The sequence below is a fragment of the Hyperolius riggenbachi genome, chromosome 3, assembly GCF_040937935.1.
Source record: "Hyperolius riggenbachi isolate aHypRig1 chromosome 3, aHypRig1.pri, whole genome shotgun sequence".
In the NCBI taxonomy this organism is placed as follows: Eukaryota; Metazoa; Chordata; class Amphibia; order Anura; family Hyperoliidae; genus Hyperolius; species Hyperolius riggenbachi.
This window is the reverse complement of record NC_090648.1, coordinates 191,326,574-191,343,645: the sequence shown is the minus strand read 5'-3', so window position 1 is coordinate 191,343,645 and position 17,072 is coordinate 191,326,574. Positions and strand designations below refer to the sequence as shown.

At 43.6% G+C, this 17,072-nt stretch overlaps 1 protein-coding gene across 5 annotated transcripts in view; it reads left to right on the top strand.

Annotated features, from left to right (window-relative positions):
- The window catches only part of WDR72 (WD repeat domain 72), a 558,532-nt gene extending 541,872 nt beyond the window's left edge, over nucleotides 1-16,660 (top strand). For all 5 annotated transcript variants that reach the window (XM_068275478.1, XM_068275479.1, XM_068275474.1 and 2 more), the window contains 2 exons: nucleotides 6,059-6,142; nucleotides 16,252-16,660. In XM_068275478.1, the coding sequence (XP_068131579.1) occupies nucleotides 6,059-6,142; nucleotides 16,252-16,307 (140 nt within the window). In that variant the 3' untranslated portion in view covers nucleotides 16,308-16,660. The remainder of the gene's footprint in view (nucleotides 1-6,058; nucleotides 6,143-16,251) is intronic.
- Nucleotides 16,661-17,072: the final 412 nt, after the last annotated feature.

Here is a 17,072-nt window from a genome sequence, read left to right as displayed (position 1 = left end):
ATGCTGTGTGCACACCCTCATAGGATGACAATGCACTAGCGCTTTGCTGATCAGCAAGCGCAGCGCAGCCACCTCCAGTGTGATCCAGCCCTAATTCTGCAAAGGTTTGTTTAAAATAAGTGAAAACTCTACCAGCAGTTTTGTGCAATTTACATTTTATAATTGGAGAATGTTGTTATAAGTAAAGTATATTACAAATCTGGAAGTGGAGTTAAATAATCAACTAATAAAAAAAAAGTAAAATATGTAAGATTACAATGAAAGGTCCTCTGTTTAGGATCGCCCTAAACATTAAGTATTAAACATTTCTCCAGGCTATATTCCTTAGGATGCTAGGACTTTTTGCATTTGTTTTACTTGCATATGTCTTCAGGGGTGAGACAAACAATGCACTTGATTTCTATGTGGAGTTTGACTATTATAATGAAAGTGGCTTTCCCAAGGAGATAGAACATTTTTTATTCATTGTGGCAGAATAATATTTTAAGGTTTTTTGTTTAAGTGCAACTTCAGCTTAATTATTCATCTATACCTTTAAATGTCAAAACAGGTTGGAAACAACATGGCCTGCCTGCTTCCTCTGGGCAATAACATCTGCATTAGATAAAAAGATAACCACATCCAACAATGGTCTGAGGGTCATAATACATTTCACATTATTTTGTTTAAAGTTGGAAACATTTCTGATGAAATAATTAAGTTTTGATTGAATTGATATGCATAGCTGAAGTGTTTACTTTACTGTAAAACATTTTACAGTGTGTGGCTTTATCAATCATCTTTACAAATTTTAGGGAAAATGTCTTTGTCTATTGACCTAATTTCTTTGTTTCTTAATGAATACAGTTTTCTTTTCTTCTAATTACTGCATCATCATCATGTGTTCTCTACAAATATAGTTCTGATTTGTAACACTGAAAATCAGGTGAGGAAGAGAACCACTAAAGAAAGTTTATCACAATTCAGTACAGTTGCTCTAACCAGTACGTGTATGAACATTGATTACAACACCCTACTTAAAGAGGAACTCCAGTGAAAATAATGTAATAAAAAAGTGCTTCATTTTTACAATAATTATGTATAAATGATTTAGTCAGTGTTTGCCCATTGTAAAATATTTTAAATCCCTGATTTATATTTTGACATTTATCACATGGTGACATTTTTACTGCTGGCAAGTGATGTAGCTGCTGCTTGCTGTTTTGGCAGTTGGAAACAGCTGTAAACCGCTATTTCCCACAATGCAACAGGGTTCACAGGCAGGAAACTGCCAATAGTACATACTCAGAATTTCTTTGTGGGAGGGGTTTCACCACAATATCAGCCATACCGCGCCCCCTGATGGTCCGTTTGTGAAAAGGAATAGATTTCTCATGTAAAAGGGGGTATCAGCTACTGATTGGGATAAAGTTCAATTCTTGGTTGGAGTTTCTCTTTAAAGTGTACCTGAGGTGGATTTGATGGGGGGTTTCATATGGTACACAGAGGCATGTTCCCAGCTCTATGCAATGCCTCTGTGTCCCCTCCATGGTGCTCTCAAACCCCCACACCCTCGCTCCACGCTGTGACACCCCAAAATTTCCACCATGCAGCTTGTCAGCAAAGAGAAAGCAGCATCCCTTTCAGGATAATCAATCCTGCAAAACGCTCATTCTGGCTGGAACTCAGGAGCGCCCACCTCCCTCTTCTCTATGGCCCTTTGCAACCTATTCCCCGTCCGATCCCCACCTTTCTGAGCTCTGTGCTTCTTGAATGAGAGCACAGAGCTCTGTATGCAGTGTCGTGACCCCTGAAAGCGAAAGTAAACTATTAAATGCTTCAGGTGGTTCTTGGGCAGGGGAGATGGACACTACCTGATCCGGCTTGCCCCCCACATCAGTTAGTATGTTTTGAATTACAAATTTATGCCAGCTCGGATTCTTTTTAATACTGTATTCATGCAAGATTCATTCAAATTTATATGTCGGCCAATCAAGATGAATAGAATTTAAAACAGAACATGTGTCTGGTAGTTAGGAATAACGGGCAAATTTCCCTCTTTCAGCATTAGGGAAAGTAAGAAAAAGATATGAATCCGCATCATTCATTAAACATTTATCCCGAGTTTTCTCAAGAGATGCTTTGAACCTTATCAGGAAAATAACTTTTCGGCTCCAAACAAACAAAAGTGTTTAAAATAAGTTATTCCAAATTGAATCAAATGTAAAATTACTTTCCTTACATGTTTTTTAGCACTATTTTTATTTTCCAGGTATTTAAGAGGTCATTTTTAAGATATAAAATATACCCATGAGTAAACTCAAGTGATTCAAATCACAGCGATGACAACTAATGAGACTCATGAGACTGTAGATAAGGAACCTACCTGATGAATATAACTTTAGTAAGACACAAAGGGGGAAAGAGGTGCCCAGAAGTAGATAAAACAGTAAACAAAAACTGCTAGAAATAGAAAAATAGAGGTGGCTTACCTCAATAACAAGTTCATATAAATATGAACTTTAATAAACACAGGCAACACATTTCGTGGCTCTGTGCCCACTTCCTAAGGCCAAATAAAGTGCCTAAAAACATCAATCACAAGGAGCTCCTTGTTTGAGCACTTTATTTGGCCTGAGGACGTTCACACAGACCCACTGTAACGATTGGTGTCAGCACACAGAGGATTTCTGATTATTGGTGATCTGCAGTATCACCAATAATGCAGACGCTATACCCGATTATGTGTGATCTGCAGAATCACCAATTATACCAGTATAGCTTAACACAGGACACCTAGTGTGGTAACGTGTTTGGTGCAACAGTAAGAAAGGTTATCTCCCAAGAAGCGGGAGATAGAGACTCTACTGCAGCCAGTGGACCCCAGAGGTTCAGGTGGCCACTGGCTGTACTTCAGCTGTCCTCCTGAGCGTAGGAGAGACAGACTGTACTGCAGCCAAGGATTCCCTGATGGATTGAAAATCAGCCTGTACTGCAGCCAAGGATTCCCTGATCGATTGGGAATCAGACTGTACTGCAGCCAGTGGACTCCTATGGGATAGAGGCCCCTGGCTGGACTGCAGACAGGACTTCCTGAGGAGCAGGAAGCCCTTGCAGCTAATTGACACCTGAAGGATGAGTGTCACGAGTAGTACAGTCAGACTGATCACTCGAGGGATGAGTGACAGCCAGAAGGGTCAGACAGGCCAGGTCGGCAACACACGAGCAGATAAGGTACAGAGACAGAAAGCTGATTCGGTAACCGGGTACAGGCAAGGTTGACAACTAGAAGACAGATGGGCAGAGGTACCGAATCAGAAAACAAGAGAGAGGTCAACAGAACCAGAGGTCATAACAAATAAGCACAATCCTAGTCTGAGGTGTGAGGTCCTTGGTCTCGACACCCAGGAACTAGTCTAAAGAATAACACAGTATCCTATGCTAGGGTGTGAGGTCCTTGGTCTCGACACCCGGGAACTGATCTAAAGGATAACACAGCAATGACACAGTAATCCTAAGCTTGGATGTGAGGTCCTTGGTCTAAACACCCCGGAACTGGTCTAAAGGATAACACAGTAATGACACAGTAATCCTAAGCTTGGATGTGAGGTCCTTGGTCTCAACACCCCGGAACTGGTCTAAAGGATAACACAGTAATGACACAGTAATCCTAAGCTTGGGTGTGAGGCCCTTGGTCTCAACACCCTGGAACTGATCTAAAGTATAACACAGTAAAGTTCAAGAGCGGAATCTGGATAAGTGTGAATTCCCAGTTCCAACTGGTTCTAACACACTGTAGGATGTGACTGAGGTCTGAGTGCTCACACATTAGTATTCGCAACGGCAGAGAACCGGCAGCAACTGACAAGCAAGTTCTATATATACTACAGCGCCGCCCCCAGCCACTCAACCAATCAGGAGTTTCGCTGGGATCAGCTGATCGTCCTGATCAGCTGATACCTCTCCTGCTGGCATAAAGGTCCTGTCTTCTGGTGCGCGCGTAGCTCTCCATCTATGTGCACTAGAAGGCCCAGGCAAACCAGAGACATGTCGCTGTGCAGAAACTGCCGGCCTGAATGCGGAGACAGCCGCCCCGACGCTAGACCACGCGGCGGCATCTCCGCTATTCATTACACCCACAGAGTGAGTAACTTGTTCAGTGACATTAATGTCTGTTTTATGTCTTGTTTTCTGGACTTCGAAGACTTTACCTTATCCTTCACTAACACTTCCCAGCCTTAGAAAAGTTTAGTGTTAATGAAATGTTGAATTATGTAAATCTTTGAGGTTGTAAACTAACACAAGCAGATTTGTCTCCCTTTTTTTTTCATTTTGTGACACCAGTGCAAATTGTGGGTGATCATCATGCAGAAAGTCGGTAATGGTGCTGCAGATAGTAGAAGATGATCATGCAGATAGTAGATGATGATTGTGCAGATTGTAGGTGACAGCACTACAGGTATTGGGTGGCATCATGCAAAGAGTGGGTTATGGTAGGGCAGATAGTCATATGGAAGGTGGGTCATGGTAGTGTAAAATGTGGGTGACTGATAGAGTGCAGATAGTGGGTGAGAGGGACATTATATTACATATTCCCTGGCCGCTGGATCAGGATATAGAGTACACATGCTGCTCTCTTTACACTGATCCTTGTGCTTCTGTCTTTATTTGTGCTAAGGCTCCCAGGATATATCAATAGCGATTCCCCCCCCCCCCCCATAGATTCGGGCACACTCTTGCGATCCAGTATCCAGAGGCATGCCACAGTAGCCAGAGAGTACCAGTTTAGGTAACCAGAGAGCCCACCCCCATTGGGGTGACCAGAGAGGCCACCTTTAGGTAGGAAGAAATGTCCTCCCCCCCCCCTTTAAGACAGCCAGAGAGCCCCTGTTAGGTAGCCAGAGAATCCCCCCTTTAATTAGCCAGAGATCCGTTTAGATAGCCAGAAAGGCCCTGACTTTAGTTAGCCAGATAACCGCCCCACCTTTAGGTAGCCAGAGAACCCCCCCTTTTTGGTAGTCAGAGAGACCCCACCCCATCTTTGGTAGCCAGAGACCCCTACCTTTGGTAGCCATGGAGTCGCCCCATTTAGGTATGCTGAGAGCCGGGAAGGCAGAGGGGCAGGTGGGTAAGCACAAGGGAGGGGGGTCACAGTGTAGGGGGAGTGTGCAGCAGAAGTTGTCACTCACTTCCCTGGATCCTGGTGTTCCATGTCCTTCCTGCTTACTGCTTCTAGGCCTCCTGCATCATGGTAACAGTACCCCCTGGGGTCAGTCCTGAGCTATTGCACATGATTGACCCTGGCTTTGTGCCTCCTCAATCGCGCTGCTGTTCTTGGGAGCATTCAGCACATGTGCAGTTGCAATGTTTTATGAACTGTGCTCAAGCACAGAACATTCTGGACCATGGGAGCATGATCAAGGAGATGCACAGCCCTCTTGGAGGGGAAGGCTGCTGAATGCAAGAAAGCGGAATGACGGTGAGGAACCAGGAGGACTACAAGGGGCTGGAAGAAGCCCCAGGTAAGTTAGACTGGCCACATTTACGTCTCTTTAGGTTCCCTTTAAGCTAAGTAGCTTTCATTTGTCTTATCATATCAAATCCAATATAAAGCCTGGAAATGTCTTGCAACTACTGTGTGAAAAAATGTGCCTAAAGGCCCATACACACGTCTGATTTTTTGGAACGACGGGTTTGAACGTCCCGTCGTTCAGACATCCGCTCGCTAAATCTGGCGTGTGTACAGACTATCGTTTGCGTGATAAGACTGAGTTTGAGCGATCTGCCCGCTTATCACGCGAATGACAGTCTGTACACACGCCCGATGTAGCGGGCGGACGTCTGAACGACGGGACGTTCAAACGACCCGTCGTTCCAAAAAATCAGACGTGTGTATGGGCCTTTACGCTACTCTTTATTTATTTTGTGGTTCCTATACCAGAAGGTGGAAAGAGTGATTTGATAATTTTGTACCACAAAGAAAAAGAAGTGGAATTTCACAAATCTAAATGTACTTTATTGCGTGTGAGAATTTTCAATTTACATTTTTTTAAATTAAAGTCACTTTGTTTATTTGTAGATGACAATATGACAAAGATAGTCACCTTTCAGGAGCCAGAGTCCATTCAGGAGAAAAGTGGCTTGGAAGACTCAGAGAGTCCAGGTAAGTAGTGGCAGTTATACTTAAACACCATCACTCATCTGAACTCATAAAATGGCACCAAGACTAATACCTTTATAGCTGCTGCTGCTGCAAATTAATAATCACCTTTAAGGGTCAGACAGTGTGGAGATGTTTCATTTTGCTCTTTCATCAAGAATTCAAAGCTGAGATTGGCTAAAGGCTTTATGGCTGAGAAAAGAAAGCTGACACTACCACTTCATTATAATTAGTTTTACACTAAAGCATTTTTAAATATACGTGCAAGGTCCAACCTCTGAAAGTACGCTGGGTGTCTCTATTAGTATGGCAGTATAAAGAGCTGGTCACAGAGAGGCTGACACAGGCAAAGCGGCTTTTACATAACCTTAATTAATTTGAAGCTATACCAGTGCCCAGCGCTTGCTTACCAAGGCTTACAATACTGCCATTAAACCTTGTGATTCATACCGTAGAATGATGTCTGAGTGTTTAGATGTTTATATCATTTAAAAATATGAAGCTCGGTACTGGGTGTGCTGTGAATTATTGAACTGCAGATTGTGATGACGGATCTTTATGAAATATATAGCGGGCCATAATTTCATTTACAACTTGGCTTCTTTGTGATGTGAGTTTCCGCGATTCATCCTCTCTAGTCTGTCAGTTTAGTTAAGAAATCTCAGAGACTTGTAGCTGAGTTGACGGGGGACAGCTGACAGTAGTCTCCTGACCTGTCCCCAAGGAAAAGGGTTGAGATTTCATTTCCAGTGAAAGAGTACAGCACGGTATGTACCCTGGGTCATTTCATATTGTGCTGAGTGACTGATGGTTGTACATTTATATCGCACTACATCAATTCTGCTGCATGACATCACTTGTGCATTGCTTCCTTAATCGTTCTGACTATACTGGGCTAAGTGATTGTTCTAGTTACAGTCATCCATAAATTGTATTCCCTCACTAAGCAATAGCTACACACCCTTACATATTTAATAAAGCAGAGGGAGGCAAAAATTAACAATAGCAACAGTTAAAGCAAACCTGAAGTGAAAATAAACTTATGAGATAATGAATTGTATGTGTAGTACAGCTAAGAAATAGAATATTAGTAGTAAAGAAAAAAGCCTTATGTTATTTTCCAGTACAGGAAGAGTTAAAAAAAACTTCAGTTGTTATCAATGCAAAAGAGCTTCTCTGAGCTCTTCCACACAACATGAGTCAGATACAATCCTGTTTTCTGAAGCACTTAAACAGTAGAGAAAGAGTGAGAGACAGTTTGAGATAACGTTTTACTGCCGGGAAGTTCAAAAGGTCATTTCTGCTTTATAACCTAAATGAAGAGTGTGTTTTTAAACTGCAAATATGGCAGGATAATGCAATGTTATAAAAAAGCTATATGACTGAAAATAAAAATATGAGACTCTTTTGTTTGCTACTAATGTTTTACTCATTATCCGAACTACACATACAATTTATTATATCATACGTTTTTTTCCACTTCAGGTTTGCTTTAACAACACTTGTTTTAACAACACTTGGACAAAGTGGACCTCTAATCTACATGATAAATGAGATATTATATTTGGTGCTATGGTTTACAAGCCAAAAGTATTAGGTAGAAAGACGTGCCCCGATACTATTAGGTAGCCAGAGGTCTCCCCAACCCAAGTATTAGTTAGCCTCTAGTAATAGTAGCATTAGGTAGACAGATATGCCCCCCAATAATATTAGGTAGGCAGTGGTCAGGGGACTAGTCCTGGGAAAAGAGGTGAGTGGACTCACCCTAAAAACTCCCCAAAAATGGGTGTGGTCAAGCATAATGTGGGCGTGTTCATGGGTGGGGCCAAAATACATGACCTTAGCAGTGATGTAAAAGGTCTGCCGGGGAATTTTGAGCTCTGCCGTAGTGTATCCCCCCAAAATAGATGTAATCTGACAGCATTTCACCAAAAGGACACATAATCTGGTAGAAGTTCCTCTAAAATACAGATAATATGGCAGTGGTTCCCCCAAAATAGACAATGTGGCAGCAGCAGTTCCCCTAACATACACATGATTTGGAAGCAGTTCCCCAAAATACGCGAAACCTGGCAGCGGATCACCCAAAATACACGTAACACCCAAAATACATATAATCTGGCAGTAGTGGTCCCCCAAACATACACAATCTGGCAGCAGTTCCCCAAAATACACGTAATCTGGCAGCAGCCGTTCCCCTAACATACACATAATCTGGCAGCTGTTCCCCAAAATAAATAACAGCGGTTCCACAAAAATGCAGATAATCTGACAGCAGTTCCCCCAAAATAGGTACCCCCAGCATAGGTAGCCAGGTCTATAGGTGTCCCCAGTATAAGTAGCCATGAGTAAAGTAGTCCCCAGTATATGTAGCCAGAGGTATAGTTGCCTAGTATATGTAGCCAGGGGTATATGCGCCCAGTATATGTAGCCAGGGGTATATGTGCCCAGTATATGTAGTCAGGGTTATACGTGCTCAGTATATGTAGCCAGGGGTATATGTGCCCAGTATATGTAGTCAGGGGTTTAGTAGTCCCCAGTATATGTAGCCAGAAGTATAGGTGCCCAGTATATGTAGCCAGGGGTATAGGTGCCCAGTATATGTAGCCAGGGGTATATGTGCCCAGTATATGTAGCCAGGGGTATATGTGCCCAGTATATGTAGCCAGGGGTATATGTGCCCAGTATTTGTAGCCAGGGGTATATGTGCCCAGTATATGTAGCCAGGGGTATATGTGCCCCAGTATATATAGTCAGGGGTATATGTCCCATTATATGTAGTCAGGGGTATATATGCCCAGTATATGTAGTCCGGGGTATATGTCCCAGTATATGTAGCCAGAGGTATATGTGCCCAGTATATGTAGCCAGAGGTATATGTGCCCAGTATATGTAGGCAGGGGTATATGTGCCCAGTATATGTAGCCAGGGGTATATGTCCCCAGTGTATGTAGTCAGGGGTATATGTCCCATTATATGTAGTCAGGGGTATATATGCCCATTATATGTAGTCAGGGGTATATGTGCCCAGTATATGTAGTCAGGGGTATATGTCCCAGTATATGTAGCTAGAGGTATATGTGCCCAGTATAAGTAGGCAGGGTATATGTGCCCAGTATATGTAGTCAGGGGTATATGTCCCCAGTATATGTAGGCAGGGATATTTGTGCCCAGTATATGTAGTCAGCGATATTTGTCCCCAGAATAGGTAGTCAGGTGTCCCCCCAGCATAAGGGGAGCAGCGCAGTGGAAGGAAAGCTGTAGGATCAGCGGTGGGGAAGGGGGGCCATCTCCCCCCTTCTTCCCTAACCTTGGGGCTCTCCATCCCTTGCTCTCCCTTCCAGAACTAATGTGCGGGTGGCTGGCAGCGGGAAGGACTTACCTCTTCCTCGTTCCGGCGCAAGAGGGAGCTATCCGCTGCCGCTAGTCTTGTCTGGTCTAGACCAGAGCAGCGGCACGCAGATCTTACCCAACACTTGGATCGAGGAAGAGGTAAGTCCCGCCCACTGCCAGCCACCCGCACATTAGTTCTGGTGGGGAGAGCGAGGGATGGAGAGCCCCAAGGTGAGGGAAGGAGGGGGAGATGGTCCCCCTTCCCTGCTGTCCCCACAGCTCTCCTTCCACTGCGCTGCTCCTCTCCACACATGCCAGGGTGGAAGGCATCCACCCTCTGAAAAAAGCAGGTGGACGTCGTCCCCTGGCACTGGTACTCACAATATTAGTTAGCCCCCAGCATAGGTCCCCCCCCCCCCCTTAGGTAGTCTGAGGTGTCACCCAGTATAGGTAGCCTCAGGTATCTCCTCCACAGTATAGGCAGTCTGAGGAGTCCCCCATGCTGCAAAGGTAGCCTAAAATGTCCACCCCCCCTCATGCAGAGTCACGAGCAGAGTGGAGAGGTGCTCCAGGATTTGCTGACGCATCTCCTCACTTCAGCCACTTAGGGTATCATTCATAAAGCATTTCCGCATGCGGAAATGCTTAACACCGGTGACTTTCCCGACCACTCAGCATAAGCCCCATTCATAAAGGCTCTTTCCGCATGAAAAAGTGACAGAGCGATACATTTCCGCCTTGTGCGGAGTTTTTCTAGATTAATCTAGAAAAAGTAACAAACACATCCATTCATAAAGATTAGAGCAAGCGGTATCCGGAAGGAAAATACCGCTTGCTCGACAGTAGCGATAGGCGGGCGGAATACATATAAATGAATGGGAGGGACCTCCCAAGCAGCATCAGACAGAGCAGCGCAGGGAGGGAATCGGGCAGCTTTTAAGTTTCCGCATGCCTACTGCCACGCTGCCGCCAGCTTCCTCCAGAAAACCTCCGCACTTCTTCCGCAACAGGCAGACTTCTTTATGAATGGCCACCCAGAAGTCTTAATTACCGGTTGCGGAGAAGAACGGTGTTTTCCCGCACTACCGACAGCCTGTTTATGAATGATACCCTTAGTGTCCTGTCTCCATGCTTCCAGCTGCATTTGTCATTATGTGACATCTGGTATGGTATCTTTTGGAACTTGATGGATTTCCTAGATTTTGCTACCTAATTCTTAGGATTCAGGTGACTTTGTGGTAGGGCCAGCCCTGGTAGCAAGTACCCCTAGAGAGCGCTCTTACTGTGAGATGGAACACAAGAACAGGAAGAAGTTTGTAGCTGCAGCGCTTGGATCATGGCGAAGTGAGTATCTGACTCCCTCAGCAGCAGCAGGTGAGGAGGACGAGCGGGCCCCTTAGGCTGCGACCGTGGCCCCTGCAAGGACATCATGTAATACAGGTCTACTTAAAAGCCTCATATATTACACAGTACCTGGTCAGGTTAGATATGTTGATGAATGATGATCAGACAGATGGTCATTTTTGGGTTGGCTATTAAATTATAGCTTACCCTTACATAATAAGATTAGTATTAATCATGAGGGACTAACAATACATACAGTATATCCATATCAGATCAACCTCATTTGTAACGATTACGATTACAGATAAAACTGCAGTATCAATATATTGCTAAAAAGGAGAGTAGATATAATCTGAAATGTTTACATTTAGGTACATGTCCATTTTGTATTATTACTTATTTTGATAAGGAACAGAAGTGCAGCCGATACACACCACATACCTCTTTACAGAAGATATACAGGCAGACTCCTGTTTGAATAAAATTGATGACAGGGATGCAGCTTGAGAATTGGATTCTTCAAATATGGTATCATTATATTGGCAGTAAACAATGAATGGCTCAGGCTTCCCTGTGTGTCCTTTCCTGAATTTTAAAACACTGTTCCTTATACCTCTGGAAACCTCAGGAGAATTCAGAACTGGTCTCAGTGCCTTCCACTGAGAATTTGTGGCTTGGTTGCCATAGTGACATCGTATTTCTCCAAGAATTGTTCATATTGATCCGTGGACAAGCGTAAATGGCCAAGCCAGTGAGGAGAATGAAAGGGGTGGGCAGTACTAAAATGACCAGAGGTTATGGGCTGGGAATCAGCTCATAGCAGACACAAAATCCTGATTGTACAGAAAGAAACTGCATCATTTTGTGCGAGGTGAATTTTGTTTTCTGTACTTTGTGTCATTGTCTTCCCTCACTATAGAGTGAAAGAAACTTGTTAGTCACTTGTCATGTCAGATCTTTGGTGCTTGTCGTGACACAGCTGTCAGCCTCGCTGCTCTGTGTGCAGTTCAGGGACGCACAACAAAGAGCCGGGAACATGAATTATTTATTGACTGCTGTGTGGATGAAATCCTGTGATAAGAAATTAACACACTTCTAAAAGGAGGCAGGGCTAATCAGATGTGATCAGGTAATTGCATACAGATATGCTAGAAGTGACAAGGAATACAAACACACAGAGAGGACTGGGTATATTTTTAGGCTGCGTTTACTGCCCCCTACACAAAGGTGCCCACAGCTGACCCTCATAAATAAGCTAGTCAGCAATTGGATGAGCAGTCTGAAGTTCAAGTAGTAGGAAAAGAGACAATAAACACACAAGGCTTATGTAGAGAGTAAATGCCAAGAGGATTGAAAAGGAAATTCAGAGGTAATGATACAAGGGTGAAAATATCGACGCTAACATTTTATTCAGTAAAGAAAAAGTAATGCTTGATATTTGAATGTCTTACAAAAACAGAAAGGCCAGAAAATGCTGAAATAGCAAAGCACAAGTCATTTAGTTTAGTTGTAAACTCTAGCATTGGAATAAAACAACAACGACTACACAGAAACAGAGGTCCTGCTGGGTGCAGAGTTGTACACTTATTATAATTATTAATAATAAAAATATATATTAGTGCACCAAATCTAATTCCACAACAACACACATTATATTATTGTATTGTGTATTTATATAGTGCTGACATCTTCCACAGTACTTTACAGGCATACATGTAACAGGGGCGTCTGTTAAAATGAGCACCAGATATTGCCAATAGTAGAATATTTTACTTACACATTCCCTAGCCTAAACTTCACATTAACCCTCCTTTACCTATGCCTAACACTAACCTCCCCTGCATATGCCTAGCACTAACCTTTCCCTATCTATGCCTATCACTAACCTCCCCCTATCTACTTCTAACATTAACCTCTCCATCACTTACGCCTAACACTAACCTCTCCCCTACCTATGCCTTAAGGGCTCTTTTCCACTGCTGCAGAAATTGGGCTGAATCCGCAGTTTTCCTGCAAGCAAATCGCGTGTGGAATCTCTGCCATAGGGGATAATGCTGCCGCCGTACGAATCGTTTGTCTTAGCGATTCGGCCGCCATTGCAGTATTGTCCCGTGCGGGCAGCAGCGAGTCCCATAGCCATGCATGACACTGCTTCCGGGATTCATCTGCATACCCGCAGACCAGGAAGTGCCATCGCGCGTCTTGCAGCTGTGCACGGTGGCTAGTGGAAATGGGCCCTCACACTAACCTCTCCCCTACATATGTCTATCACTAACCTTTTCCCTACCTACTCTTAACATTAACCTCTCCCTTACCTATGCCTAACACTAAGCTCCCATCTACCTACACCTAACACTTACTAGTAACTCTCCCTCCCCCCAGTCCTAAACCTATACTATAGCCAAGTGCCCACAATTCTTACATAAGCCTTGGTGGCTGCTATAGCTACAGGCAGCCTAGCACCCAAACTAACCCCCCAGTATTTGGCTACACTATATATGTACTATATTGTGAAGTATGGCAATACTCTTTTTATAAACATTGTGCACATGGGCCTTGATTCACTAACCGGCACTAAGCCGGTTAGTGTGCCTTATCACTTAGCGGGCACAAACTACAGCGCTAACCTTATCTGAATTAGTGTGCCTTATGTGAGGTTAGTGTGCCTTATCTGAACTTAGTGCCCCTTAAGTAGCTTTGTGCACACTAAAAGATGCACAAAGCTACATCGCGCACTGCACCTCGCACAGCGCGCACAGCGTAATGCGTCGATCTTTGCGCGTGGTGCGACGATAACGTCACACCCGCTATACTTATATGATGCGACCATAAGGTTGCATAGGATGCGACGATAACGGTGCACTGATGTGACGTTTAGGTTGCATCCTATGTGACCTTAAGGTCGCATCATGTACAGTATAGCGGATGCGATGTTATTGTGCAGTGCGCAATGTAGCTTTGTGCATATTTTAGTGTGCACAAAGCTACTTAAGGGGCACTAAGTTCAGATAAGGCACACTAACCTCAGATAAAGCACACTAACCTCAGATAAGGCACACTAACCTCAGATAAGGCACACTAACCTCAGATAAGGCACACTAACTCAGATAAGGCACACTAACTCAGATAAGGCACACTAAACTCAGATAAGGCACACTAACCTCAGATAAGGCACACTAACCTCAGATAAGGCACACTAACCTCAGATAAGGCACACTAACCGGCTTAGCGACGGTTAGTGAATCAAGCCCATGCTAGGTAGGAACCTTGTATAAAAAGTGGGGATTTTCCTTGCATAGGAACCTTGCAAAGGAGGCTGTAAAATCTTCCCTTTCTTTTACAAACGTCCTGATCCCAATGAAAAGCACACAGAGGCTCATCTCTAGTCTACACCTGCGGTGCTTATAAATAATTGGGGTTAACAGTATGGGGGGAGCTTATGGTGTTTTTGCCTCAAAGGGCTCCTGAAGAGAGAAGGAAATGGAGGCTGCCATATTTTTTTCCCTTTTAAACAATACCATTTGAAAGAAAAAAGTAGACTTTTACAGTGAAACTGATTTTGCATGAAAGCTATGTCTATTGTTAATGCTAACTAATTAGAGCCATTGGAGTACTGGGAGTAAGCATGAACCTAAAGTGCAAAGTAGCTTCTGTGATAGTTCATGCAAGCATATAGCAGTGGAAGGTGTATAGCTATTTCATGCATCATTTTTAGTCAGCCATAGGCTTGACATGGGGTGAAAGTAACAATTAAATAATTACTTCAGAGTCTTTCTAAGGGTGCCCATATATCTGCCTATATATGGCAGGGGCATTACTAGAAATAACTGGGCCCCCCCTGTGAAACTTTGGATGTGGTACCCCTACCCCCCTCGCTTTCTGCACAGGTACACTGAGAACCAGTGTAATTTAATTGGCTAGTACACACTTGAATGTGTTTTCCCCATGCAGATAAAAGCAGACAACAGTGAACCACTGCACACATTTTCTCTATCGATTACATTAGCTTCTGTGATAAAATGTGCATGTTTTCACACATACAGACACACATTGTGCAGAAAACACACACAGAAAAACAACAGACGATTGTGCTCCCAGCCACAGCTTATTACACTCACTCTGTCTATCTCTGATGGAGCAGAACTGGCTCTGCAAACTTCTCCAGCATCACTACAGTACAGAGCACTTGGGGAGGGGTAGAGAGGTTGGGGGCTTGGTGCTGTACACAAGAACCTGCTGTACACTGAATATGGACTGTCTGCAAATGTTTTTGTCTGCAAAACTTTGTATGATCTCTCTGTGCCCTTAGTTGTCAGTCTCTCAGGACAGGGAAAATAAACTTCTCCCACCATGGGGCCCCCTACGGCTGCTTTTAGGCCCCCTTGTGGCTGCATGCCTTGCAGGGTCTATTGTTACATCCCTGGATGATGGCCGGATTCGACCAAGAGACAAATCTCTCTGATCGAATCATGAAATCTCTCAGGAATAGTCCAAATCCGCTGCATCCACTGCCTCGCCGCTGCCTCCCTAGTGTATATGCCCATGTGTATGCATTTATACATTACCAGTTATGTCACTCAACGCACAGTGCCTATCCATCTTCCCCTTCCAGCTCCTCTATTTGCACTTCACATGCCGCTGGTGTGTAGCGTGTGGTGTGAGTGACGTCAGGGCCGAGCCGAGGCAGAGGTGAGAGAGGCTCCAGCCTCAGGGCGCAGTGTAGGAGGGGGCGCACAACTCACTCAGCTATGATTCCCCTATTGTGTTTGAACTTGAATCAGAGAGAAATAAGAAAAGGGGATACATGGCAATGATTGTGAGCCAGATAACTAGAGATTAAGGTGTTGGGGGGAGGGGGTCAGGGGCCCTGGGGCGTCTCTTAGTCTAATAGCAATTAGTGTGTAACGGCTGGGGTGGAAAGGATGGAGGGGCGCACTTTGGTGCCTCAGCCGTGGGTGCTGGAGGACCTTGTCCTGGCTCTGAGTGACGTCACACATGCTATATGACAGTGGCGTGTGAGGTGCAAACGGAAGAGGAAGAAGCGGAAGATGGATGGGCACTGCATATGGGCATAGGACAGGTAATGTACAAAGTACACATGGGAGGCACATTTGTACACTGGGGGAACAGCTACGGGCGTTTTTCACTTGTCCCGATATTGCTTGCCTTTACTGCCGTGCACACGATCGACCACGCCGGCCCTACATCTTGCAGCGTATCCGATCAATACATCCTAGATCAGGCATGCTTTTGGTGTCACCGATTTTCATGTGATTCAATAATAATTATCGAATCGGGTGGTCAATCGGCTGCTAAGTCGAGTAGTGTAGGGCCACCTTTAAGGACATTTAGTGACTGAAAACAAAAAAAGTCAACCAAAACATAGATGATACTAAACATAAGAATCTCACCTACTTCTTATTTTTCCTTTTCAGATGACCTGAAACAGAATCCTTGGATGTCTAAAGTGTGTTATTGTAAAGTATGTTAAAACGAAAAAGATCTTACTATACAATAGATGAAAATAAGGTATATTCTAAAATGCTAATTACCCAGTGTGGAAATGCTTACATTGGCTGTTAATATAAAGAAAGTTAAACAAATATATTATTATAACTGTCTAAAAAGCATCTATTTCGATTCAAATCATATCATAATGTATGAAAAATGCTTACTAGACTGTACAGTTGCCTGGTGTACTGTGGGCACCTACCACTAAGAACAGTGTAACATTTACAATAAATAGCCACATAGTAATATGTATATTTGTTTATTATGTTTTTATTTTCTTTTGGTTGTATTCTTGATTTTTTGAAATTCAAAAGTTTGTTGTCATTTAAAATATCTGAGCAACAAGTGTATGTTTTCACTGTTTATGCATAATAAAGCAAGCCAAATCGATGAATTTGAATTGATTACATTTGTAAAAAAAAAAAGGACAGACAAAGAGTAGAAGAATGCAAGAATTCAAGTTTTTGGCTCAGGAAGTTATGTAAGATGCATAATAGGAAACAATGTTTTGGTTTTTAATTTGACATGCAACAAGATGCAGTACCTAGAGGTTAGGTGGCATTCACAGTAGAGAGGGAGGTTACTTTGCAAATCCTGCAAAAGCAGGATTGCAGCACATTGAAGGGAATGTTGCATTGATACATGGGGTGCGACACATACAGTAAAGCATACAGTACACACAAACCATTCCATCACTGCAACTTTTAACGTGCACGTTATCCAGTAACACACTGCATGCATCACG